Raw genomic sequence first — 27,048 nt, forward strand, 5'->3', positions numbered from 1 at the left:
AGAATCCTAGGAGAGCCATATTCTCCAATTCATCAACTAAATGCAAGGAATGGATGGATATTTCTCTAGACAGTGTTTCAGGTCATCATCCACCAATGAATATATATCTAATATGTGGTAATCGACCATATCCGTATGTTTCATAAATTAAGTACATGAGTGCTAGAAGAAACTCTAATGATACTCCATTTTGCTGATCAGGAAATGGAAGCACAGAAAGTTACAACCTAGTAAAACTTAGGAGACGAGCATAGAAGATGATCTTCTTCAAAGAGACCAAAAAAGACAAACTTCTACAAAGGACATACTAATCCCAAACAGAAATACCACTGATTTTCACTACACAATTAATTTGCAAAGATATGGAGGAAAAAAATCATTTTAAGAAGCTGAGTGAGTTAGGCAGGGTCACTGACAACATGTGGTACTGATAAAGATCCACCAAGGAGAAGACATATATACTTGAGTACATGACCTTATATAGGAACAGCTCATGAGACTATGTGGTAATAAGTTTGTAAACAGTTTGGTTGTCTGGCCTACCTGCATGATGTCAAGGACTGTTCAGTATTTCCTACAAAAGATCAAAGTTTTCCCCCATTAACTTCTAGAGAGCAAATCTCTGTTCGGGGCCTGAACTCAATTTTCCCCTGGTGCACTCCAAGAACAAGTTAATGGAAGGGAGTATGAGGGAGTATGAGGCTGAGGTTGAGACAGTCCAGAAATCATGGATAGTCTGCAGACAACTTGAAGCTGTACTGTGCCACCAATGAGATCAGAAAGTGTGTTATTAGCCCTTACCCCATTCTCTATTCTGTCTCTCAAGGTTCCCTTCACATGCAATTTTTTTCCAGTCAATGCAAATTCTAACTCAGGGACCTGTTAATTCCCACCTACGTCTCCAAAGTTCTTTGAGAAACACTATCTGTTACCTTCCTCCTTTCTGAAAACCAACTACCACTTTCCTCAAAAGTAGCACTCAAACTTGTATTTAATTTTCTTCTTTGTGGGATTTTAAAAGCTTCTATTACAGTATTTACTGTTGAAAAATTAGAAAATATAAATAAGCCAAAAGAAAGTCCTCATCCAAAGGCATTTACATACATATCCTTCAGACACGTTTGTTTGTTTTTATAAAAACAGCAGCATTCTGGGGGCACCTGGGTGGCTCAGTCAGTTGAGCATCTGACTTGATTTTGGCTCAGGTCGTGATCTTGGGAATTATGGGATCAAGCCCCAAACGGCTCCACATTCAGCGCAGTCTGCTTGGGTTTCTCTCCCATGCAGGCAGGCTCTCTCTTTCCCTCATAAATAAATCTTTAAAAAAAAAAAAAAAAAAAGCAGCACTCTGAATCTTCATATAATAATAATAATGCCATCATTCCATGTCAATGCTCTCTAATGAAACCATTTAATGACTGTTTTAATATTTCACTTAAAGCATATGATTATGATGTACTTAACAAATTACCTATTCTTATAAACGTGGGTGACTTCCTATTTTAGGCTATTATAAAGCAATCTTGCTATGAAAACACTTTCTTAAAATACATTTATGTGTATATTTGCCTGGTGGTTCCCTTGGGGTAAATTATTAGAAATGAAACTGCTATGCCAAAAGGTATGAAGCCCATCATCATTCCCTTTATAGGTCTTTTTATTCATATTGCCAAATTATCCTCCAAAAACTTATTTCATTTTATTCTTTTTATTTATATATCATTCAAAAAAATATTTATTTTGTGCCTACTTTTGCTAGGAACTATCAACACAATCATAATGAACACATTAGACATGGTCCCTGCCCTCATGGAGCTTACAATCTAAAGGAAGAGCGAGACGCCCCCACCCACACTATCACAAATTCTTCATTATAAGCTGAGGTGAACAAAGAAGGAAAAATACGGGGCTTTTCAAAAATCACAAAAATTTTAGAAGAACTTGATATAGCCTGAAGGTCTGGAAGAGTTTCCCTGGGAAAAATGCGTCTGAGCTGGGGCTAAGGTTTCTGTTGTAAATCAGGTAAAACCAGGTTGTAAAGAATCCTGGATGAAATATTCTAGGCAAAGGGAACAGCAAGGACAAAGCCCCTGAAAAGGCAAGGAAGAGGACCCATCTGAAAAAATGTAATGAAGCAGCTCGTTATGGCTGAGGCACGGAGGCAGTGGAAAGAGTAAGGCAGGGGCCAGACCACACAAGCCCTCCAGCAGCAGCAGCAACTGGCTTCTTCCACTCTCACCAGCTGGTAAAGCCAACATTCAATAATCTGGGCTACAAAAGTCACATGGCAGTCAAAGTCAAAAGAACAAACAATGAATAATGACACAATAAAACTGTAAATCAGAAAAATGGATGTAAATAAACTTGACCTGAACAAGGAATGTACTTTCAATCTGTCCCAGAACTTTCAAGCATACAATCTTATGTCCTATATTTTGAACAATACAACTAGCTAAATATGACAGTTTAACAGTTGTCTAAAATATCTGCATACTCCTGGAGAGCAAAACACATGAAAAATTCTTTGACTTTAATATATAATATGCTAAAACTAAGTCAATTAAAAAGTTTTTAAGTTTGTCAAAAGAAATTTTATAATTGTATTTTATTTAACCTGGAAATCATACATGTTACTTAGGTTCTACTCTGGAGAAAACAGTACTCCATTGATTTTCAAAGGCAAATTTTCTTTACTCTGACGTTGATTATCTTACAGAAATAGTCTTCCAAATAAATAAGACTTAAAATCAGTATTTTCATATTTTTTAAAATAAAGTTTTAGAAGACATCAAGTATTCCTTTTGCAGTGTTTTTATTCATGTAGATATGCAACTATCATAATTTAAAGGACACTTTTTAGTAATTAATTAGATTATAAGAAAAAACTGTACAGAAAGTTTATACCATAAAATTATATCCCTAAGTGATCAGTGTCCTCAATAATGGAGAGATAAAGAAGCTCAAGAAAACCTCAGCAACCTCTTCTAACTAAAGATAGCAGAATACAATCTGCTATTTGTAAAAATGAAGAGACTGCATAAAAGATATCTTTCAAATATTCCCTACAGAAACATGGAATGCCTATTAAAATAACATTGTTTATTCTGTATAAAATATCCCTTCTACCCTCTCAAAAGCTTTTTTTTGTTTTAAGATTTAAAAAAAAAAAAAAAAAGCCATATCCTTAAGAAACATCTTCTGAAAATTATCTCAATGCCAGATCCAAGTTTTCCATTATTTACTGTCCTTACCAAAGTTCACCTGCATATTCCAGAGGAACTTTCTAAACTTTACTGTTGATTAGCCTAGTCTAAAGCAGAATTCATTAGCAATAAACAGTACATAAGACACAAGCTAAAATATTCCTCACAAACATACTCTGAAATAGATGCTTTTGAAATATAAATATAAATTTCCAGACCATTATTATTCCTGATTAAACTCTAGATTTAAAAAAAAAAAAAAAGTGAGGTTTTCAGACCAATGATGTGTGCAGCTCATTCTCATGACACAGTCATTTAAGTTTCTCATCTGCAAAACAATGCAGTAAATTATCAGAAGGGGGGAAAAACAGCAGCCTCATCTGGTTTACAAAATAAAAACCATTAGCATTACAAAACACATACTGCCAAATGTTAAAGGTTGAACACTTTGCTGAATAAACTCTTAAATCTTCTTGATTATAAAAGTAACATTAAGATCAACATAGAAAATCTGGAAAATACAGAAAAACAAAAGGAAAAAGTATGCCTGTAACCTTACCATTCAAATAGAATTGTTAGTATTGGGGGTTTTTTCTTTCAGTATTTCTTCTATTATATACAAGTATGTAAATAAGAAATACACGTGCCTGCATACTTTTTCCTGAACAAAATCAGAATATTACATTTGCATTTTAATCTTTTGTCTACTTAACATGTGGCATGGTAAGCAACTCTGATTTGGTGCAGGGAGGGAATTACTTCTGACTTTTAAAATCCTCAAACATGACTGTAACAATGTATTATATGGATGTGTCATCATCTATTCAACCACTTCCCTACTTTGGGACACTCACGCTGTTTCTAATTTTTTGACATAACAAACAAGACTGTCATAAAGATACTTAAAACCTGTAACATTTCTGATTATCTTCTCAAGATATATTTCTAGAATTACTATGTTAAAAGGAAATTTGAAATGGCCAAGAATCACCTCCCAAAAAATCCTTTGTTCTACAAGATTTTAACCTATATAAAATTCACAAAACTTATAGTTACATAATATATGTTTACAAATAAATGTTTTAAGTCATAAAAAACTGAGTACCTAAAAAATCAGAAATCATAATAACAGGAAATAGAATCACTATTACGTTTTAGCATACACTTATGGAAAAAATAAGTTTAACTTAATGCCACACTAGATACTTAATTTGTTCCGAGTCAGAGAACAGAATATTAGTAGCGGGAGAAGATGAAAAGTTATCTCAAATAGTTAAGAAAAACAAAAGATAAGACAATGGAAGGGTAAGCCCAGAACATAAGCTTAGGACAAAGACCTTTCCTCTAATAAATTACAAATACTACAGGTCTCCCTTTCTCTCAAAAAGCAATTTAAAACCCAGTTATTTTTCCCCCTTCACTTTAACCCTTGATATCTACCCTATTTAAATTTTCTATAAACAAGAATTTTGTTGTAGTAGTTCCCAGATAATCGCTAGCTCTCGAATCTCAAGACGACTAGTTTCTTAAGAGCCCAAACCTGATACTTGGAAATAAAATGCTAATGTTTCAGATTTGCAAAAGGAGAGAATTTTTCTCTTTCAGTACTTACTCAGCATGAGAAAGTTTTATTTCTTCCCTTTGTCTTGCAGAATAATTTAGGTTCCCCCCTAAAATACAAATAAGCATAGAACTTTTTCTACACAACTATTAAAAGTAAAATTCACACACACACACGCACACACACACACATGCATTGGTATACCTTAAAGTAACAGAAAAGGCAATGGGAGATGACAAAGAAATGGTTTATCTCCTGGGGCCTTCCCAAGGGAAAAAATGTTTTTTAAGAATCTTTATATGAGGGCGCCTGGGTGGCTCAGTGGGTTAAGCCTCTGCCTTCGGCTCAGGCCATGATCTCAGGGTCCTGGGATCGAGTCCCGCATCGGGCTCTCTGCTCGGAGGAGAGCCTGCATCCACCTCTCTCTCTGCCTGCCCCTCTGCCTTCTTATGATTTCTCTGTGTGTCAAATAAATAAATAAAATCTTTAAAAAAATAAAAAAAAAAGAATCTTTATATGATACAAATACAAATAACCACTTCTTAATTTGAGCATTTTTTTTTAAGTTTGGACCTACATACTTCTTTACATCTTGTTAACTCAGACATTGTATTAATAATCAGTAAATAGTGGAAATTAAGAGAAATGAAAGGAATGACCTAAAATCATTTAAACAGCAGGTTTACACATTTTACTAAGTACCTAACAACCTTTAGGGGCAACCTAGTTAGAAAAATTAATAAGAGTAACATCAAAATCTTATACAGAAGAAAGAAAGAAGTACAAATGCATTTAAAAAATACTAGCAAAAGAGGGGCGCCTGGGTGGCTCAGTGGTTTAAAGCCTCTGCCTTCAGCTCAGGTCATGGTCTCAGAGTCCTGGGATCGAGCCCTGCCTCGGGCTCTCTGCTCAAGCGGGGAGTCTGCTTTCCCCTCTCTCTCTCTGCCTGCCTCTCTACCTACGTGTGATCTCTGTCTGTCAAATAAATAAATAAATAAATCTTTAAAAAAAAATACTAGCAAAAGAAAAAAAATCTGTAACACCTCATTCTGTATCAAACACTTTCAACCTTAAAATACAAACTATAACTATAAATTTGCTTACTTATTTTTTTATTAACATAAAATGTATTATTTGCTTCAGGGGTACAGGTCTGTGAATCATCAGTCTTAACGTAATTCACAGCACTCACCATAGCACATACCCTCCCCTGTGTCCATAGCCCAGCGACCCCATCCCTCCCAGCCCCTCTACCCACCCCCCACTTCCGCTTACTAATTTTTTTAAATATGAGACAATAACACAGTAATGGCTTTAGGTTATTTTAAAACTGCCATACTTCCTTATGCTAACATAAAAAGAACATCTAAAATTTTCTATTACAAAACTTAAATTGAACTGGCCAGAAAGAACATGACAATGATTTAATAAGTCTGAAGTTCCAAAATGCATAGTTATATGTTACATAATGAAATGTGTTTCCATGAACATATGAACAGATTGTCATTATTACATGAACTAAAGCACTGGCCTCTAAAGAGGCATGCAGACAATCCAGGGACCCCACAAGATGATCCACGATGGTTTAAGAAGAAAATGTCTGAATTCTACTTACGTCGGGCACGATTCACCACATAGAGTAAGACCACAGATAAAAGTGACACTGCAAGTGAAAAAAATCACAGGGTCCTTAAAAAACATGTACCTCTTCCCAACGATTCCTATGTAATCATAATTACAAAGTAAAACTCAGATAAATCTTCATTGATTGGCATTTAAAAATAAAAACACTATTCCCATTATTTTCCAAAAACCACTAAAAATTAATTGCACACCATTTTTTTCCCATGGGCTACATGAGCCCAGGGATAGCAGGACCAGAAAAAAAGCAGTTGAGAGAAGGGATGGAGCTGATCCACCCAGAGATCACCCCTGCTGCTCTTTACTCTCTAGTTTAAGTGTTAGTTTTCCTGGTACTTCCAAAAACTCCTGCCAGCCCCCTAACTGTTTATCTTTTTACAGAGAACCGAACAGAAACAATCCTTTCAGGATTTTAAGTCTGAAAACACCACATCCATTTTACAATTTAACCAAGTGTTAGAATGTGGTCATCTGACTCCCAGAAGCCCAGAAAGCCCAGAGCCAGTGGAAACCTCAGAAAGTCATGGCTTGTCTTTTTACCATAACAAGTAAGGCACACTAAATTTACTTTAGGTTAATATGGCAACAAAAACAATTCTAGGGGCGCCTGGGTGGCTCAGTGGGTTAAAGCCTCTGCCTTCAGCTCAGGTCATGATCCCAGGGTCCTGGGATCGAGCCCCGCATCGGGCTCTCTGCTCAGTGGGGAGCCTGCTTCCTCCTCTCTATCTGCCTGTCTCTCTAACTACTTGTGATCTCTATCTGTCAAATGAATAAATAAAAAAATCTTAAAAAAAAAAAAAAACAATTCTAAATAGCATGGTATTTGGTTTAAGAACCAAATATATATAGAGTTGTGGACTGAAATTAAACCACCGTCGCAGCATCAAACAGACATAAACACTTCCATGACCTGAGTATTTTGAATTCTACATGATTCACTTTTTAAAAACAAATAACATATTTTTAAAATTTGATGTGTTTACTTCTAAAATTATGGGATAATAAAATGCATTCAGGCACATCATAAACCACATTTCAAGTATAAACTGTCTTTTATCCATGTAAATGTAAATGATAAAATCATTGCTGGGGTTTGCCATTTTAAACACATGTCAAAGCATAAAAGACAACTTGATATGTTTATAAGAATTTATAAGATGAATACAACTATCTGTATGGTGAAGCCTACCACAGGAAAAATGTTTATTTTTGTAGTTTTCAACAGTTTCCTAATACTTCCTATTTTTAACCAATAAATCATTACAGGTAAACGTTAAGTAACCGGGCCAAGAATAAAAGCAACTTAAAGTTGCCTTATGGATAAACCATGAGCACTCACACCTGAATCTTATCAATGTCCACACACTCACACCAGGGACATACTCACCACTCTTTAAAATGGTTTCACTTTAAAGAGGATAATGTTTTCTAAAAACCATAAATATCTAAAATAGAATAAGAAGCAGATTCTACTACTACTTTTAAAAATAAGAATCTCCTTTAAAAAATGCCTGTGAATCTTCACAGAACCAGAAAGCCACCAGCTGGGAAACTCTGATGCACAGACTAAGAAATAGGCAAATCTGGGAGATACATCTTAGGGATTTGGTTTAAAAGAGGGAAAAAGAGAATAATAACAACAAAAACCTAGAAGTATAAATGAAAACATTGTTATCCATTAAAAGAAACTAAATGTTGCCATATCACATACTTACAAGAAACACAAGCAATGAAGAAAACTTCTAAAAACAAATATCCCCGAGTATCCAATATCATGCCAGCAATGATGGAAATGATTGCCAGCCCAAGATTCTGAATGGACTGCATGCTACAATTCAAGAAATATAAAGACACATCTTCATACACACAGTAACAGTTCACTTTAAATATCAGTATCTATAAATTACATACTATTAGTGTTAAGAGGTGTTTTTACCTAGGGATGACCTGATCAGGTATTTTTATCCCATGACTATTTCTGCTACTAGATGTTATGCTCAGAGGTAAGGGAGCCTGTCTTATTAAATGCAATATAAGCTCAACATTTTCCTGCTGATTGAAAGTAAGAGCTAAGTGAATACCAACCATGGGTGCAGTTTCCCCCTTTTGCCCTTTGGGTCAGACACCAGAACTCAAACTTCTCACTAAGAAGCCCTCAGATAAAAAGGCAGTCAATGGCAATGTCAGAAATAACTTCTGGATTAGCTTAATACCAACTCTCTTGCTGGAAGACTAAGGCATTTCTGTTGCCACAATAATATCATAAGTAGGTAAACTGACTTTTCTGGTGGTTTCCAGGTTCAGAGCTGTCCCAGAAGCATGATGATGACTAGGTTCAGGAGACCTGGAGTTTCATGATTGCTATAGCAGGGAGACATTATGGTGTAAACACTTACAAGCCATATGCAGTTCCCAGCTGGTGTTCAGGAACTACAAATGCCACCATCGGCCACAATGCACAAGCAAGCAACGAATAAGAGAGTCCCAGGAGACACTGCAGAAAGTGACACAGAAAAACGTAAAAGTCTTTTAACATTAACCAAAAGGTGATTTTCCTTTGATGCAGATTAGCCAGAGTGACATAACAGCAAATATATGAACATTCATGCAAATTTTACTGCAATTTTGCTAAAACTCATTTGATAGAAAAAAGTCTAGACCCTAACAGTATCCCTCTAGTGACAAAACACACTATCTTAACCATATTATATTATATGCACACATAACTTACTGGTCCCAGGGTACAATCAAGGACTAAGCAAGAAAATAAAGCTAATTTGCAAAAAGTTACTACCAATGTTTCAGGCAAGGTAATTTTCCAGTATTTATTAACTACAAATTAAGCAATCAAGGCAACATCACACCAACAGTCCATTATCTTACTTCAGATCATCAACACCTAACTGGAGGGCAAGGCAGAAAACTATCACCTAATGCTGACTTTTTCTTTCGTTAAAAAAGAAACCTTATGATTTAAGTTTAAATAAGATCATCTACACCTATGATACTGGCAAAGATTGAAATTGGGCCAATGCCCACCATGGCTAGGATACTAAAAACACACACACATTCGTATATTATTGGTAAAACTATAATGGGTAAGAACTTCTTAGAGAAGAAGTTTCACAATGTCTATCAAGATGTTAAATGTGCAAAGCCTCTGCTACAGCATTTATACCTCCAGGAATCTGTCCTACAGAAATTTTACTAAGTGTACAACAAACATATATGCCCAAAATATTCTTTTATTAATAGGTAAGAACTGTAGCACTTGAGCCTGTGGTCTTTAAAATGATATTCTAAAGGATAGTAACAAAAACCTGACGATGAATTCATTATCACTTTTTAACTGCCTAAAGGTCAAAGACAAAAGAATGCAAAATCATGAATCCTGGGCTGACAGACTTTTTTTTTTTTTTGCGTGCCACCTATGATGGAAGAATTTTTTAAAGAAATACAGGAAAATAAATGGAACTGGTAAGCAATTTGGCTTTTAAAAGACTACTTTATTTCAAATTCTATTTCAGCATTGAGATTACTACGTTAAATAAGCCAAATAAAATTAAAAATATCTTATTCATTAATAATTAACATTTATTTACTTTAAAAATAGTTATTTTGTAGAGACTGCAATCACAGCATTGTTCCTCCTACTGTCACAAGCTCGACTTTCAGAGGAGCAGAGTGTGGCTCCTGACGTGCACTTGACAGAGTCCTCCCTGAAGCCCTGTGCCCTGTGAGCGTCTACAGTGACATTACCATAGCAATCCAAGGGTTCCACAGCGTGAAGGCCAGCATGATGTGGGCAGCGAGAGTGGTCACCACGGCACACAGAACCCAGATGATGTTCTTTCCTGTTTTATCCACCAGGATCCCAAATATTGGGGACATGGGAGCTGATATGACATATACAATACTGCCCAGAGAATCAAAAGATATTTAATGAAATGTATCACAGCTCCCAAAAAAAAAAAAAAAAATCCAAAAAGTTCCTAAAACTATTAGGCAAAGCAAATCCTAGCTTGTTTAATTAAACATTCTTCTAAAATTGTCATCAGTAAACAGAAATTTAAATATTAAAGAGTGGTCCAAGATTTCTTCGATTTTCCGTTAATGCGTAGATGGTCTCTCAGGATCGAGTGGCAACATGCTCTTGGTTTCACATTACAGATGTTAAGTCACGTGCCTTTTTTGTCTCTTAGAACATTTGCTTATAATTAAGGACACACGCTATGCACACAACAAGCACTCAAGAGGATTAATGAAATACCTGTTAATAGCACTTGCTGCCTGGGAAGAAAATCCAAATTTTTCTGTAAAGAAAACTCTAAAATACAGAGAGAGAGAGAAATAAGCACTTTAGAAAACTACTCTGTTTTTAATAATTAAAGGCAAAATAAAACTACATAAAAGTAACTCTAAGTTTAGTCAACTTTTCCTTCTTGATACTGTTATCCCACCTTATATAACATTCATCTTTAAGCAACTGGTGCTAAAGCTTTAGGGTTTACATAAATATTTCACTAGCTAAGTAAAATACGCTGATGTGGATTTTTTTCATTTTATTATTCTTTCTTAAAAGATTTTATTTATTTGAGAAAGAGAGATAGAGAGGGACACAGAGAGCACAAGCGGATGGGAAGTACGGAGGGAAATGAGAAGCAGGCTCCCACTGAGCAGGGAGCCCGATGCAGGGCTCAATCCCAGGACCCTGGGATCATGACCTGCGCTGAAGGCAGACGCTTAACTGACTGAGCCACCCAGGCACCCTGATTTTTTTCATTTTAAATAAGCACCAAACAGTATGCATAAATTTTCAGAAAACCAAATGAATTATTACAACACAAAATTAAGAGTGCTTTTTTTCCATAAAGTGGGACTGGACAGGTTCTTTGCAAACAGAGTTTCAAATTATTGAAAACAGTCTGAATTTAAAGGTTCCGATTATAAAGACGCACCCCTATAAGCACACTCACACACTGCTCTGTTCGAACAGCTGCCAGTGGAAAGAAAGAGGTAAGTGGTAACACAAAAAAGAATTTGATTTTGAACCCCGGCATATTTATAGTCCTAGCAAATGGAAATGTGCCCAGGCATAATGAGCCAAAGTACTGTTTCCATTCTCAAGAATAGGCTTCCAAACAAAAGAATAAAGAGGAAATAAAAAAGAATACTAATCTGATACAAAGCATTAAAATAAATCTACATTAGGCATCAAAAACTATTAAGTATTTCATCAAAAAAATAATGAAAGTTATTATGCCAAATATTAAACCTTAAGAAAATCAGTTATATCCCAGGATATAAAATAATTCCTATGTAAATATAAACTATAACCAAAAAATCAAGATTTATAACTAACAAAATTGTATTTGTGTGATTAAATTCTCATTATAATTTAGCCAACAAAAATGCAATGCTACAGAATACTCACTTCCCAAGTCCAATAAAAGGGAACACTGCCACATAATAGCAAACACAGATGATAAATATCAGCCAGAGGGGTAAGGAGAAGTCCTTCACATCAGTTACCTTAATAACTTCACCTTGAAAAGAAAAGGAAGAAACTACCAGCATCATTTTGCATATCTAGGTCAAAATTGTTTTTCTTTTATCGTGTGATTAACCTTTGCCATCCAGTTTACAAAATACTTTTCTCAGTAAATTACTGGAACATAGCTTCTGGGAAAACTTAAAAAGACATTAGAAAAAACAAAATCTAATATTAGTGTCTACTCTCCTGCTGTCTTCCAGGAACACTCATCATTTTGCAAATACACAAAGTGCAATCAAGAATGTAAATTCTGCCAAAAGCACTTAAGGGGAAAAAAAAAAGTACCCCAAAACTTAGATAAGTAGGAACAGATTAGAAAGTATAACATGTATTAAGCCTCACTGAACTTATAACACTATATTAGGAACTTACCTCATTATAAATTATCTTCAAAGGTCTGCAATTCCCCAAAGCCCCCCTTTTCCTGCATTTAGACCTACCTGTTTTTCCTTGTGCTTTATGAAGGATTCTCTCTGCTCTCTGATCCAAGTAAGCGAGAACCAAGGCACAGATTAGTGAAAGAATACATGTTATACCCCCTACAATAAAAAAAGAGAGAGAGAGAGAGAGATTTTTAAAAGAGAGCGACTGAAGGTTCCCAAGAGGCAGTAGCTTAGAGTAACAGCAGAAAACTTAGCAAATGAAACAGATAGCATTTAGACACATGAAGAAAATCCTACAATTACTAAATCAGGACAGAAGGAAAGAAACAGCATGTGATAAGTACTCAACAAACAAAAGTCACTCTTATTGTATTATTTCCTAGTAGAAGGTTGTAGACTAGAGGGAAAAGACTAGAACATACTAGGCTAATCTTGTAATACAGAATAAAAAAATTAAATACAGAATTTAAAAAAGTGGATGACAGCTAGCAAATCTGTACTGATTTCTTAACTAAGTCTAAGCACTGATTACTGACAGATGGCCAAAGGGAAAAAATTACATAAGCAAAGTCTGATTCTGTGATCATCGTATCTTCCTCTTGATTCCTTCCCAAAGTCTGTAACCCTTGCTCCTACCCTTTGGCAACCCATAGGGTCCCACCCTCCCACAGCACAGCTAGCCAGGCTCTCCTTCCTTTGTGTAATCAGCTCACTAATTACTCACTAATGCTGATCTGATATCATTAAAGCAAATCAGGATAAAGAGTAAATAAAGTTTATACTTCTCAAGATCTTTAAAAGAAGCTCAGTAAAATAAATGAATCTTTAATTTCATAATGCAGTCTAGTTGAAAATTGCTAAAATAAAAGGAGATATGGGTTCTACTTCTGCCACAAGTTGAATGATATTGAACACAGAACTTAATCTCTCAGGGCTTCAACTTCTCCATTTGTAAAATCAGAGGCTTTGACTTGATGGCACAGATCTTTTCTGGTGCTAAAATTCTTTAAAATTCTCAAATTCTCCAGTGTGGAGAAGACTGGAAGGAATACTGAAGAGCATCTGAGAGTAAGAAAAAGAGGTTTTAAATAAGGCAAGGGATCTGAGAGGGCAGGAAGGAAAGGAGAAGCCTCTAGATTCAGGTTGCCTGTTCAAGATTTCCTCTCCACTGCCCTCTTTCTACCAAGCTATACCATGAAATTATAAGGAATAAAAGATGGCACAGAATGTTCACCTCACCATCCACAGGTCTTTGTAGGGCTCTGCAAGTGACCCTCTTACCCACTATGGGGCAGTTACAAAAATCCACTGCTCAGAGAAAAGCACAGGGAATTCCAGAAGGTCCCATATGTTTCTTAGTGATCCACCCAGCAACCAGCACAACCAAGTCTTACCTAACAGAACTTAGGGCCAGAAGGGACCTATACACTTTTAGTCAAACACCTGAAATTTTACAAAAAAGAAAACTGAGACACAGAGGTTAACTTCCTTGTCCAAGATGACAGAACTAGTTACAGCCAGGACTAGAACCCAGACTCCTGACTCTCAATTTAGTGGATTTCCCACAACATTATATCCCTTCTAACTTCTCTAAAATCTTAGCTCCATAGTATTGTAATTGAACCTTGATCAAAAGGAAATAATTATCCCTCTGCTACAGACTAGTAACACCTTACATGTATAAAGTCAGTTTTCAGAGTTTTCAAATACACTCTCTTATTTGCTCACCATGACAACGCTGAAGTAGACAAGGTGGGACTAAATACTCCATTTTAAGAAAATGGAAATAGTAACACAAACTGCGTGAATGATTCACTATTTCTAGTTAGGTCCAAGAACTTGTGAACTATTCAGGCAAAACTATAACCAAAGTGGTCTAATCCCAATTCCAGTGTGCTTCCTGCTCTGCCACATAGTTCCTATGACATACTTTCAGAAGAGATAAAACAAGGGACATCAGGATCCACTAACCAATCATAAGTGTGACCCCAAGGGTTGTGTGACCAGCAGAACCCAATGAAGCTTCAACCTTAGAATACAGCCATCCCATGAGATTCATGTTTACTGTACTTCCCTGAAAGAGAAAGAAAAAACATTTCATTTACATTTACTCTGCCTCGTTCAATAAAGGATATGAGGTGGCTAAGAGAAACAGGTCAAACAGGATCCAGATTAAACAAGAGATGAATTTTTTTTAAAAAACATGACTAGGAAAAAACTAACTAAGATAAGCCCACAGATAAGATTACTGCACACAAAAAAATGCTAATATGTAGAAAATGCTAGTACCGAAAACAGCACAGTACATTTAGAATTTTCTAGCAGCAAAAGCAAAAATGAAACAGCGAGTGACAAAATTCACAGGGTATCTAAGAATAAAATAAACTTTCACTCAGAAAAAGCACAGCCTTTGCTTATAGTTATATCTCAAAAAAAATTGATCCTATCCATAAAAAGACAATAAAAGTTATAGAAGATAATATCCTCATTCGCTCGTTCATTCAGCAATTATTGAGCTCTGATTGAACCCGTCACTGTTCCAGGTACTGGGAATATAACAAAGGACAAAACAGAAAAACCTCCAGCTTTCATAAAGCTTACATTTCAGTGGACTAAAAGAGGTAAAACATGTAGTATATTAAATTGTGGTATTTTTAAAAATAAGGGGGAAAAAAAAAAGCAGGGAAGGAGAACATAAAGGGAGATTGTGCCTTTGAGTAAAAACTTGAAGGAAACTAGCCACAAGGTGATCTGGGGAAAGGACAGAGCATTTAGGCTGAAGGAACAGCCAGTGCACAGACCCTGAGAATGCATACGGCAGCATGCTCAAAGAACAGCATGGAGGGCAGAGACTAGAACAGTGTAAATGAAGAAGAAAGAACATGAGATGATACCCCTGAAGAGGAAATGGTGGGAAGGCTGGCTATAGGTAATAATATGGACTTCCAGCTTTTATTCTATGTAAGATGAGAAGCCACTGGGGTTTTGAGTAGAGAAGTGGCAGGATTCCATGCATTTTAACAGATTTGCTCTGGCTGCTGTAGTCAAAAGAGACTACAAGTGGGAATGAAGGCAGAAGTGAGGACATAAATTAAGGGGCTACTATAATAATCCAGAACGATGATGGGTCTTGGTCTAGGGTAGCTAGCAATGGGCATGGTGAGAAGTGGTCACAATATGGATATATTTTGATGGGAAAGCTAACAGGACTTGCTAATGGAAAATACATGTTGAGGGGGGCAGTAATTTAAGATCACACCTAAGGTTTTGCCCAAGCAACTGGAAATAAAGAGTTGCCCATAAGTGATGATGAGAAAACTGCAGCATAAGCTGGTTTGGAGGGTAGTAGGTAGAAAATCAAGAACTGACTTTTGGCCATGTCAGCTGTGATGTGCCTACTAGACATCTAAATGGAAATGTCAAGTAGAAAGCCGCATTATAGGGGTGTGGAATTCAGGGAAAAGGCCTGGACAAGTGATATAAATATAGGACCAAAGACATGTTATTTAAAACTGCAAAACCAGGTAAGATCACAAAAGATGGGAAGTGTCAAAAGAAAAGAGAAGATATCCAGTAACCATGCCCTAGGGCACCCCCACATTTACAAGTTCAGAAGACTGACATAGATCTAGCGAAACAGGCGAAGTAGTAAAGAGAAAGACAAGAGGGAAACTGAGACTGTAATGTTCTGGAACCCAAGAGAAGAAATCAGGGTAGGGGGAATGTCAACTGCGCTAAATGCTATTATTGACAGGTCAGACACTAAAGACTGAGAAATGAACATGTCCTCAGCAATATTCTCACAGCAAACACAGTAGCAAATTTCACACAGCTGTTACTTAAAAAATGCTAGCCTATGGCATTACTCAAATGAGCAATAAGGTATAAATGGAGACTTACTGGAAGCTTTCCTCAATATCACTGAAAATAAAAGCTTCTCAAAGACCAGTATGTTGCCTTAAAAATCCTTTAATCCTAAAATGCCTAACATGCCATGGCTTAGCAAGTCCTCAATAAATATACTTTGAAATAATGAGCTTAAAAGTAACAAATTACAAATGAAAATCAAAAGGGTGCTGGACTCCAACCCCCAATAAGATATAAAAAATGAAAAGTGCACTGCCTAAAGGTACAATGGTAACATAACAGATCAAGTGTCCAAAACCAGACAAACTCACAGCTCAGCCTATAGGAAAATGATGAAGAGGTAAAGCCAGAATCTCTATGATCATTCCGAATATGCACAGGGAAAAGGGAAGCACAAAAGCACTGAAATTCCATCTACCCCAGCAGCTCTGTAATGAAATCCTTTGGTCCCATGGTTCTCAAAAAGACCCTAAGCACAGAAATCAGATCAAAGCTGAACTGCCCTGGCTAAAGATGAGGTGGCTGCTTGAGGTCTGGCTTACTCTACCTCGTCCTCAAGTCCTTCCATCACCCCCCAGTAACCTCCGCCCTGCATCCTCAAAGCCCCTGAGATTCCTTTCTAAAAACTTAAGGCTCCTCAGAATGCAGCTCAATGGATGAGAGCTAATTTGTGACCACACAGAAAAGAATCTGAAGACCACCAGTAGCCACAATGATGTCACCAAGATTGTATCTTACTTCTTTCTTCGATAAGTTATTAGACAATGAAATTCACAAACTGTCACAGACATATCTTGACCTCCACAAGATACATAATGAAGTACTCAAATATACTTGTGGATAAAATTTAGACAATATGAGAAAACACACTAGCTATGAATTACAAATTAAAGTCATATTTAGGTGTTTCCACTCAAAAATGATTTTTTAAGTAATAATAGTCTCTACTATCAAAGCTATAATGAAAAGAATCCTTTCATATCCCATAGATGGGGGATGTAAACATCACTGACAGGATAATATGAAACTACTAACCTAAGAAACCCTAACAAACCCTCTTTACTCAATCCCATTCCTAGCGACCTAGCTTCAGGAAACAATCAGAGATGCAGACAAGTTTTATAGTGTCACACAATAGCACTATCTATAATGGTTGAAAAATTAGAAAGAACCTACATGTATGAAAATCACAACAATGTTATGAAAATTACATGTATAATGAAATAGTACATTAAAAACTTTTTGTATTGGATTTCTTCCCTAAGACTATGGTGCAACCATTTTCATGCCGTTAGCTAGTCTTTGGAACCTTCATTTTTCAATGGCAAGGGTTTTTTTTTTAAAGATTTTATTTACTTATTTGACAGAAAGAGAGAGAGAGAGAAAGATCACAAGCAGGTGGGCAGAGAAAGAGGAGGAAGCAGGCTCCCCATCAAGCAGAGAGCCCAATGCGGGGTTTGATCCCAGGACCCTGACATCATGACCTGACCCGAAGGCAGGGGCTTAACCCATGAGCTGTCCAGGAGGAGGCAAGGTTTGTTAAAAAAAACCTCTACTCATAGGAGTTTATAAGGGAAAAAACCTAACAGGGTCTGGGATGGCCAAACACTTCACAGGTTACATTAATAAAAGTACAATGTTGTTTCCCTGGGTACCCACTATCAGACCAAACCTGAAACACCATGAACATCTCCAGGTTCCAAATGCCGGGGAAAGTACTGAGTGGCTACAGTAAGCCCAGGCAGAGGGGAGCACCAGCACCACAGAGCTGAAACCCATGTCATGTGGCTTAGACAACCACAGGAAATGAGCATTTCTGATGGAGAACTTAAAAGTTGCCTTTATAAGCAAAGTGCTGGTGCACGAAAGAGGAAATAAATATTAACTGGAGGGCAAAAGTGGGAGCAATGAGAAAAAGCTACTTGCAGAGGCAGATTTTATCTCTGCGTGAGGCCGAACTTTACAAAGTTAACTGAAGTACAGGAGCTGCTCTATCACACAGTGAGCTTCCAATCACTAGAAATGTGCAGGTTTCGTCCGGAAGCCTTGCATACCAGGGAGTCCAAAAATGGGCAAAGAAATTAGATGACAAAACCTGTAGGATCCCTCCCAGTGCTCACATTTTCTTTTTTTTTTTTTTTTTAAGATTTTATTTATTTATCAGAGAGAGAGAGGGAGAGAGAGCGAGCACAGGCAGACAGAATGGCAGGCAGAGGCAGAGGGAGAAGCAGGCTCCCTGCCAAGCAAGGAGCCCGATGTGGGACTCGATCCCAGGATGCTGGGATCATGACCTGAGCCGAAGGCAGCTGCTTAACCAACTGAGCCACCCAGGCGTCCCTCACATTCTTTTAACTAATGAATGCTCAAATAGTATTTTTAGACTGTTTCCTAAGTGCTATAAGGTTAGAAATGCCTTAAACTAAAGGTAAACGCTATACTATAGTCTACAGACATAAAAAATCAATACCTAATATGGCAAACGAAAACATATTTCATCCCATTATTTTTAAGAGATGATTACAAGATTAAATCTCTTACTTCCTATTTGGCTTCATTAGGTTTGTCATACTTACAATTCTAGCCATACTAAGTTGGAGTCCAAACACCAAGTTTAATTCTTTGCCTTTAAACCAACTCACAGCATATGTATTCTGGGCAACTGCTAAGGACTCCCCACCAATCCTAAAAATGAGAAAAGGAAGAAAAATTACTGCTTTTACAGAAACACCACAGTTAGCAATGTAAATTTAAAATCTGGACACCCCTCCCATCAAAAGGTTGGCTCTATTCCCCACCACTGGATCTAAGTGGGCTTGAGACTGTTTCAATCAATATAGTATGGTGGAAGTGGTGCTGTGTAATCAAAGCAGACATCTGCCTTTTCATTCAAACATTCACACTTGAAGCCTTTAGCCATCTTGTAAGAAGTCCAACTACCCTCAGTACACCATGCTATGAGAAAGCCAAGCCACAGAGAGAGGCTGCATTTAGGAAATGCATCCAGCAGTGCTAGTCTTCAAGCTGCCCCAACCCCAGAATGAGACCCGTGAGTCAACAAGCTTTTAGATGATTCCAGCACTCAACCTTCCATGAATCTTTTGAGCAGAGGCTCTAGACATCTAGTGCATAGACAGGCTATCCATGCTGTACCCTGTTCAAATTCCTGACCCACAAAGTCCACAAACACATTGTAACAGCTCTATAACACTAAGTTTTGGGGAGTGTGGTATGTTGCAATAATAAGCATGACCTGTAATAACAGGAGTCTGGGTTATACACCACCTGTGCTATATAAAATGTTCATGGGGGAAGAGTGGTTCATACTTTGTGGAAAGACAAAAAGGCACATTTTTCAGGTCAATATCTTCCATATTTCAAATTTTCCTATTTCCTGGGTTTTAACTTTTCATTTTGTCACTTTCGTTTTGTAAGACCACTCCCCCTCTAGGCCTTTAGTTAGGAGATTCTCCTTCCATATCCTAACACTGAGTCCTTCTCACTCTGTCCTAATCCAAAAATACTCCCATTCTCTTTTACTAATCCAAACCCCTGACTGATGTCAAGACATACTTCATCCATGAAGCCATTTCTGACTATACCTCTGTCTCTGGATCCCTTTCATATTTTTATATACCATTTGTTTTCTTCTCTTTCATTTAGAGCACTTTTGGGGGTATATCACATATGTCTACATGTCCCCAGTACTTACAAAAAAGCTTAAATGAGTGATGTCATCTGCAGCTCTCAGGGCAGGAAGCCCAAGGCTGGACACAGAATGAACTTACTGAAGAGACATTGAAATTCATAAAGAATAATCATTCTATTGGTTATTTTGCTCATTCAAGCCTCTTTAACAGGGTTCAAAAGGACCTGCATGTTATCCACCAAGAAACAGCAAAATGTCCATAAGTCACCAACCTAGAAATGGTTGGTCTATACTTTTCTAAATGAGGTTTAAATCAGTCTTCAGTACAACAAAAGACAAAACACCCAGGAAAAATATCATTTCTGGAGAACAACTTAATATTCAAAGCCCAGAGTTAACTATGACCACTCAAAATTGTTGCTCACTTTAAAGGAAAAGTAAGACAATAAACATTCTTGTGTATATATAGCTAGATTTCAAGGATTTGAGGTAATTCTCCACAACAGACAGTAATATGTTTTTGTGAATCTTTATTAAATTGATAGGTAAACAGTGAAATAGTAATATATTAGGATGAATGAAATTATCCATAACTTACCCAAACACAAACCTTCCAAATTCCATCAGCCAAAAAGCATTAAATATTCCACCCAGAGCAAAAATCACCTAGAATGTAGAATATAAATGAAGAATCAATGAAAGAGTAAACTTAAAAGTATTCAAGAGAAATAAGTAACTTATAATGAATCACAACTTCTATAAGTCTTTAACATTCCCTCTTAGTAAATCTGTAAAATTTAAATATTAATGTTCAACTATCTCAAGGCTTAAAATGGACTATACATTATGCTACACAGGCATTTGTGGAGTCTGCTTAATTAAGTCAGGCATTCAATAAACACATTTTTGCTGGTGGAATTAGACAAGAACTCAAAAGTCACTGTTACATAATCAATGAAGGTTTTGGACCTTCTCACCTGTCCAATGCAAACAAAGCAGCTAAAAATAATGGTGCCCCATCTGTTAGAGAGAGAGAGAGAAAGAGTATGAATTAAGATAAGTATGTCACCAAAACCCTTCAGTAATAATTCTTCAGTCTTCTTTGACCCCTATATTCCCTCCAAGGAAAGAAAAATGAAGTACTAGTCTGCCTCTAAAGTCAGCAGCTTTCCCAGGCTACATGTTAATCTAAAAAGTCTTGACTTCTAAGGGGATTCAGAGACTTCAGTAATGGCATGTTTAACTTAAACCATTATCTGTTAAACAAACAAAACTTGTTAAATAATCTTCAAGAAGTTCCCAGGGTTCCCACTTAAAAATCAACATTCTTGGGGCACCTGGGTGGCTCAGTCAGTTAAGTGTCCAACTCTTAGTTTCAGCTCATCATGATCTCAGTGTGGCATCAGGCATCAGGCTGGCATCAGTCAGGCATCAGGCTCTGCCCTCAGTGAGGAGTCTGCTTAACATTTTCTCTCTCTCCCTTTGCCCCTCCCCTGCATGCACATGGGCATTCTTTATAAAATTACTATTAAGAGTTTAGAATTTATTCCAAGATTAAGTAATTTTAACTGGTCATAATTCCTGGTAACTAAAAACTCTTTATTGATTTTTGGTTTTGGGTTTTTTGAGTATAGTTGATACGGTATTTTAATACTTTCAAGTATACAACACGGTGATTTGACAAGTTTATACATTATACTGTGTTCACCAGAAGTACGGTATCTGTCACCACACAACACTATTACAATAATATTACCTATATTCCTTATGCTGTGCCTTTTATTCCTGCAATTTATTCAGTCCATAACTAGAAACCTGTATTTCCCACTCCCCTTAACCCATTTTGGCCAACCCTCCAGACCCTCCCTTCTGGCAACCATCAATTTGTTTTCTGTATAGGTATGATTCTGTTTTTTGTTTATTCATTTGCTGGTTTATTTTTTTAGATTCCACATATCAGTGAGGTCATATGCTATTTGTCTTTCTCTGTCTGACTTATCCCACTTATCACAGTAACTATTTTTAAAAGGATAAATACAAGTTAATACAATTACAAATCTGTCTACTCACACATTCTATACTCCAAATGTCTGTTTCCCCACAGTAATATTTATTTATGGGGAATAATATTTATTACTCCCCAGAGTAATAAAACACCGGTATTTTAAGAGTCCTTAAAGATTCTATGAGTAAACCATACTTCTGAAACTCAAATCCCTCTCCATATCCTTGTGAAATGGCCATCCCACATTCTACTGAATGTTCTCTAGCACTAGAAAACTTGCTGTGGTCCCAAGGCAATTCATGGCCCCTCATCAAACTGATCAAGGAAATTCTTCGTCATACTAAGCAGAATCTGTCCCCCTGAAGTTTCCATCCCTAATTCCATCACTTCAGACTAAGCAAAACAAATTTAATTCCTCTTTAATACTTAACCCTTCAAAATTTTTAAGTCCGCAAGTCTATACACTTTCAGTCTCTTCAATCCTTTTCCATTGGACATGGCTGGAAGATCCTTCATCATTTTTCCCTCTGCCTTCTGAAAATATTCTGCATCCCTCATGGAAGTTTCCATTAACAATATATACACAACCATAAGGATGAAAAGTGACAAAGCTTAAAATGTTATTCCTTCCTCAGCATCTAAAAGAAGTGGCCACAAAAAGTTCAGTGCCCAAGGGCAGAAAGAGAAAATCTCACTGGGACTGTGAGAGGCAAATACTATATATGCGCCAAATACTATACATCTTTCTCAGTCCTCATAACCACCTCGTAAGGCAGGAATTATTACCATACTTTACCAATAAAGAAACTAAAACTCAGGAAGCTAGCAACAGCTCAGAATAGGAAGTTGAGCAAGTGGCAGCAATGGCATTCAGACCCTGGTTTGCCTGATCCCAAATAAGAATATAATTTGTACTTTTAGATAACTGAGTTACCATATTTCATGAGTAGCACTTACTAGTTCCAACCTTAACTGAAATACCAACCAAGTTTCAAAAGCCAATTCCAGGAATATATAAAAACCATTAAAAAAAAAAAAAAACTAATGTAGATTATCATAGTCAATACAGAATTTTAGTCAGTTCTTATAGAAATACCTTAATCTAGTTCCATGATTTTCTAGTAATATTTTACGCATAGGTGAGATGTTTTTCAAGCTTACCGTATTCCAAATACTCGGTCAATCAAAAAGCCACCAAAAAAACACAAAACTACATTTGGCCAAGAATACCAGGCATATAGCAGCATGAATTTCGTTGTATTCACCTGCATATCCTATATGGGAAGAAAATGAAACTATTTTTTTTCCAAACAGTTAAGTTTATCAACAAATCAAAACATTCTTTTTGTGTAGGACAGGCGTTTTCATAATCATTTGTAGTTACTAACTGCTTTAAGAATCCCATGACAGCTGTGGCCCCTCCCCCAGAAAACTGGTCACACCTGGGATCCCTGGAAACTTGATGGATCCACATGCCTTTCAGAGGCTTCAGGGAGTCCAGGATCAATTAGATCCCCCCATTACTGGGACCATCTCCATCTGCATCTGCCTCTATCTACTACATTCTTATCCCCATTATACTATATGCACTGGTGCTCTCTTACCCCAACATGGAAAAAGACAATCTTAGTCCATCCCTACCCACCCCCCACTAAATCCTACCTTCTTTCCCTTTCATTCTAGAATGTGAAGGGCCAATCTATTTCTTCCTGTCCAAAGGTAAAAACCTTAAAAAGGAAGAAACTATCTAAATACACAAGAAACTATAAATATTAAATGTATTTTTAGAAAACCAAACTAAAAATACTGACATGGAGAATCCTCTGCAGTTGGCATCCACATTTTAAAAATGAAGGAATAAAAAAGACTTATTTAAGAAACAAAAAGCTTGGGGCGCCTGGGTGGCTCAGTGGGTTAAAGCCTCTGCCTTCAGCTCAGGTCATGATCCCAGGGTCCTGGGACCGAGCCCCGCATCGGGCTCTCTGCTCAGCAGGAAGCCTGCTTCCTCCTCTCTCTGACTGCCTCTCTGCCTACTTGTGATCTCTGTCTGTCAAATAAATAAATAAAATCTAAAAAAAAAAAAAAAAAAGCTATTCTACCGAATCATTTGTCATTCTGATGATTATGCAATTGGAAAGGGAACTGCCAACAAAAATCTGCTAATAATTTTTGGCAATTCTGTGGAAATAGGACTTAATTAATTAAAGTGTAAAACAGTATCTAGTCAGAAGTGCGATAAATAAAGTCTTTGTGGTCACTCATTCCAACTCAAGAACACTCCTTACTACATATGGATTTTACTACAGATGTTAAAATGATTCACTGAACAATGTTTCAGACTAGGCAATCTGAGACCTGGTGATGCTTCAACAGCTAACTCCAGAGAAGCAAAGTGAAAAACCAACTTACCCGTTTAACCTGAGTCTGAAGGGCAGCAGGATTATCATAGCAAAAATAGCTGCCTAGAATAAGGAAGAGCAAACATTTTATAAGTGATAATACTGCCTATAGAGAAGTTTCAGGTTGCAAATATTATTCAATGTTTACATTTACTTTCAATGTTTATATGAAGGGCTCCAGGACTGACACCACGGACCATTTCCCTTCCACTAATATTTTCTGCTACCTATTAGTCATTTAAAAGGGGAATATTACTTAGGGGTAGGTAGTTCAAGCTCTCTGAATTCCTTCTTAACAGTGTATCGAAAGCTTTGACAAAATAGGGATTCCCTCACATCTATGGCCCCAGGGGGCGAGCTGCCAAGCCTCCGGGACTTCTTGAAGGGCAAAAGAGTGGGACAAAACTCGCCCAGCTCAGTCTCCTAACCTCTACCTCCGAGATGCCGAAGGGCTAGCAACGTCCGCAAATTTGAATGGAGTCGCAAAGGGGTGAGGGAGGAAGTTCAGGAGTTTAGGTCAGAAGCTGCACTGAGGCCGCGTGTCAGCTCTGAGCTCAGTGCGGATTTCGGGGATACCACACATGAGAACTTTTGGATCATCAGCCCCTCCCCACCCCGCCAGATGCCTCACCGAAGCCTAGGAAGCACATCAGCAACAGCACCAAAAGCCGGTGCGCCAGGCGACTAGGGTCGCAAAGGGCCGGCAGCGCTCCAGGGACAGGAGAGGTGGCAGGGGCACCTCTGCCAGCCTCACTGGGGCCGCCTTCCAGCAGCGCTCGCGCTTCCTCATCGTCCTCTTCCATTGGGCCGGGGGAAGACCAGGACGCGAGATAAACTCCGAGAGAAAACCAGGAGCCTAGGAGCCTGAGAAGTCTGTGGTCACGTGGCCACTGTAGCTCACGTGACGCGGCGGCGGATCTCGCAGAGCTGAGATCACGTGAGTGGCCGTGATCACGTGGCGAGCAGAACCGGCCGGGGAGGTAAGGAGGAGGCGGTGTTTCGCCATTCGTTCTCTCTGAGATTCTGTTAAGGTTCCCATCTTCGGCCTTCCACCGTGGGGAGCACTGTCTTTTTGTTTCCTGCCCTGCCCTTATTGCAGACTCTGCGCAGCTCCACGGGGAGAAGTGTGGGCCTTGCGTCCGCATCGACGCCAAGGTCCTGCGTGCTCCGATGTGGGCTGGAGACCCGAAAAGACGCGCCGCCCTTCTCGCAGCGTTGCTCTCCTCGGCCTCTTTGCTCTCCATATTAACGCATTTGATTGAATACCTATTGATATGTCAAGTGACATGCCAGGTACTGGGATACAAATGAAATGAGACGAGCTCTCGGACCTCTGAGAGTTTACGGTTTAGTTGGAGACAGTGACAGAAACTTCTACTTTAAAGAACTAGGATGAGGGGCGCCTGGGTGGCTCAGTGGATTAAAGCCTCTGCCTTCGGCTCAGGTCATGATCCCAGGGTCCTGGGATCGAGCCCCGCATCGGGCTCTCTGCTCGGCAGGGAGCCTGCTTCCTCCTCTCTCTCTCTCTCTGCCTGCCTCTCTAACTACTTGTGATCTCTGTCAAATAAAATAAAATAAAAAATCTAAAAAAAAAAAAAAAACTAGGATGAATGGATGAATGTGGTGAGAACAGTGACTTAAATCAGCACTAAATTTTATTGAAATGGCCAGGGCAGGGCATTTGGGAAAGGGAGAACGGGTGCACACTTTAATTAGCTTTAGAGAAAGTAGCATAGAGGGGATGGGAAATGCTGAAGCTACTTGAAGTTGGTATCTAAACAAGATTTAGCAAAAATGAGCCGGTCGTGCTGCCTGTTTCAGGGGATGAGTTACGGGGAGAAGGGGAGGGGTGGGTAGGAGGGATCATAAAAGATGCAAGCATGAAACAAAACTCTGTGTGTGTGTGTGTTGATTTGGGATTGTGAGAGAAGGAACTCAAGAGTAGAAACACTAAATGTGTTCCATGCAAGGATTTCTAGCAGAATAGCAAAAATACAAGATTTGTGTTTTAAAAATTCAATCAGGCAGCATCATTCGATCTCCAGCCTTTCTGCGTGTTTCCAGACTTTACAAAAAGAATTTTGAGGGTGAATCCTAGAGGTCTAATTACAGTGATGATTGCTAGGTGTAAGAATATCAGAGGTGGCAAGGGCCTGCAGTGGGGAAATAGGGATGGAGCAAAAGAGACAATAAGTATTTAGGAGGTGAAATGGGGATGACTTTGTGAATAATAGCATAGAAGGTTTGAAAGAAAAGGATTCGAGAATGTCTCCCAGATATCTAGCACAGATCTCAAAAAGAGGTCAGAATATAGAAAGAGAGGAGAGTGGGGGAGAGTGTCAAAGGAGAAAAATTAGCTTGAAACTTTTGCCTTTGAGATGCCTACACTTGAAGTATCCATTTTCCACCTTCCATTCTTTCTTCAGTTCCAAAAGAGTAGCCCCCAGTCTAATGAAATTGCTTTGCCAAGATGACTAACAACTCCATCTTTCCAATTACAGTGATGGCTTCTCTGTCTTCATCTTACTGGACTTTGCAGCATCAGTTGTTGCCGTTGACAGTCTCTTCCTTTATGACCCCCTTGACACTACCTTTGCCTTGCTTTCCTTCTAGTCTACTAGGCTGTCACTTGCTGTCTAATTTGTCAGCTCCTCTTCTTTGACTTGAATTCTAAACATTACAGTGCTCCAAGACCCAGCCCTGGGCTCTCTTTCACCATCCAGTCCCATAACTTGAAAGATCATAACTATCTCTGGGTTGTCCTTTAGGTAGCTGTCACTCTGCATGGC

The 27,048-nt window shown here is 38.0% G+C and overlaps 1 protein-coding gene across 2 annotated transcripts; it reads right to left on the bottom strand.

Moving 5' to 3' along the window:
- Positions 1–1,715: 1,715 nt before the first annotated feature.
- Positions 1,716–25,148, bottom strand: LOC111147930 (major facilitator superfamily domain-containing protein 1). 2 transcript variants are annotated; one of them, XM_022504197.1, is made up of 16 exons: positions 24,891–25,148; positions 24,270–24,322; positions 23,022–23,134; positions 20,833–20,875; positions 20,454–20,521; positions 18,783–18,891; positions 14,314–14,416; positions 12,400–12,498; positions 11,840–11,951; positions 10,676–10,732; positions 10,165–10,321; positions 8,802–8,899; positions 8,121–8,233; positions 6,380–6,427; positions 4,816–4,873; positions 1,716–3,531 (listed from the first exon to the last, which is right to left on the bottom strand). In XM_022504197.1, exons 1-16 carry the CDS (start codon positions 25,060–25,062, stop codon positions 3,528–3,530), a joined length of 1,407 nt encoding a protein of 468 aa, XP_022359905.1. In that variant the 5' UTR covers positions 25,063–25,148; the 3' UTR covers positions 1,716–3,527. The 2 variants fall into 2 exon arrangements, with proteins under 2 accessions (XP_022359905.1, XP_022359898.1); XM_022504190.1 differs by lacking the exon at positions 1,716–3,531 and having other exon boundaries at positions 4,406–4,873; positions 24,891–25,137.
- Positions 25,149–27,048: the final 1,900 nt, after the last annotated feature.

The sequence above is a fragment of the Enhydra lutris genome, unplaced genomic scaffold (genome assembly GCF_002288905.1).
Source record: "Enhydra lutris kenyoni isolate GAN:26980312 unplaced genomic scaffold, ASM228890v2 scaffoldscaffold2, whole genome shotgun sequence".
Lineage (NCBI taxonomy): Eukaryota > Metazoa > Chordata > Mammalia > Carnivora > Mustelidae > Enhydra > Enhydra lutris.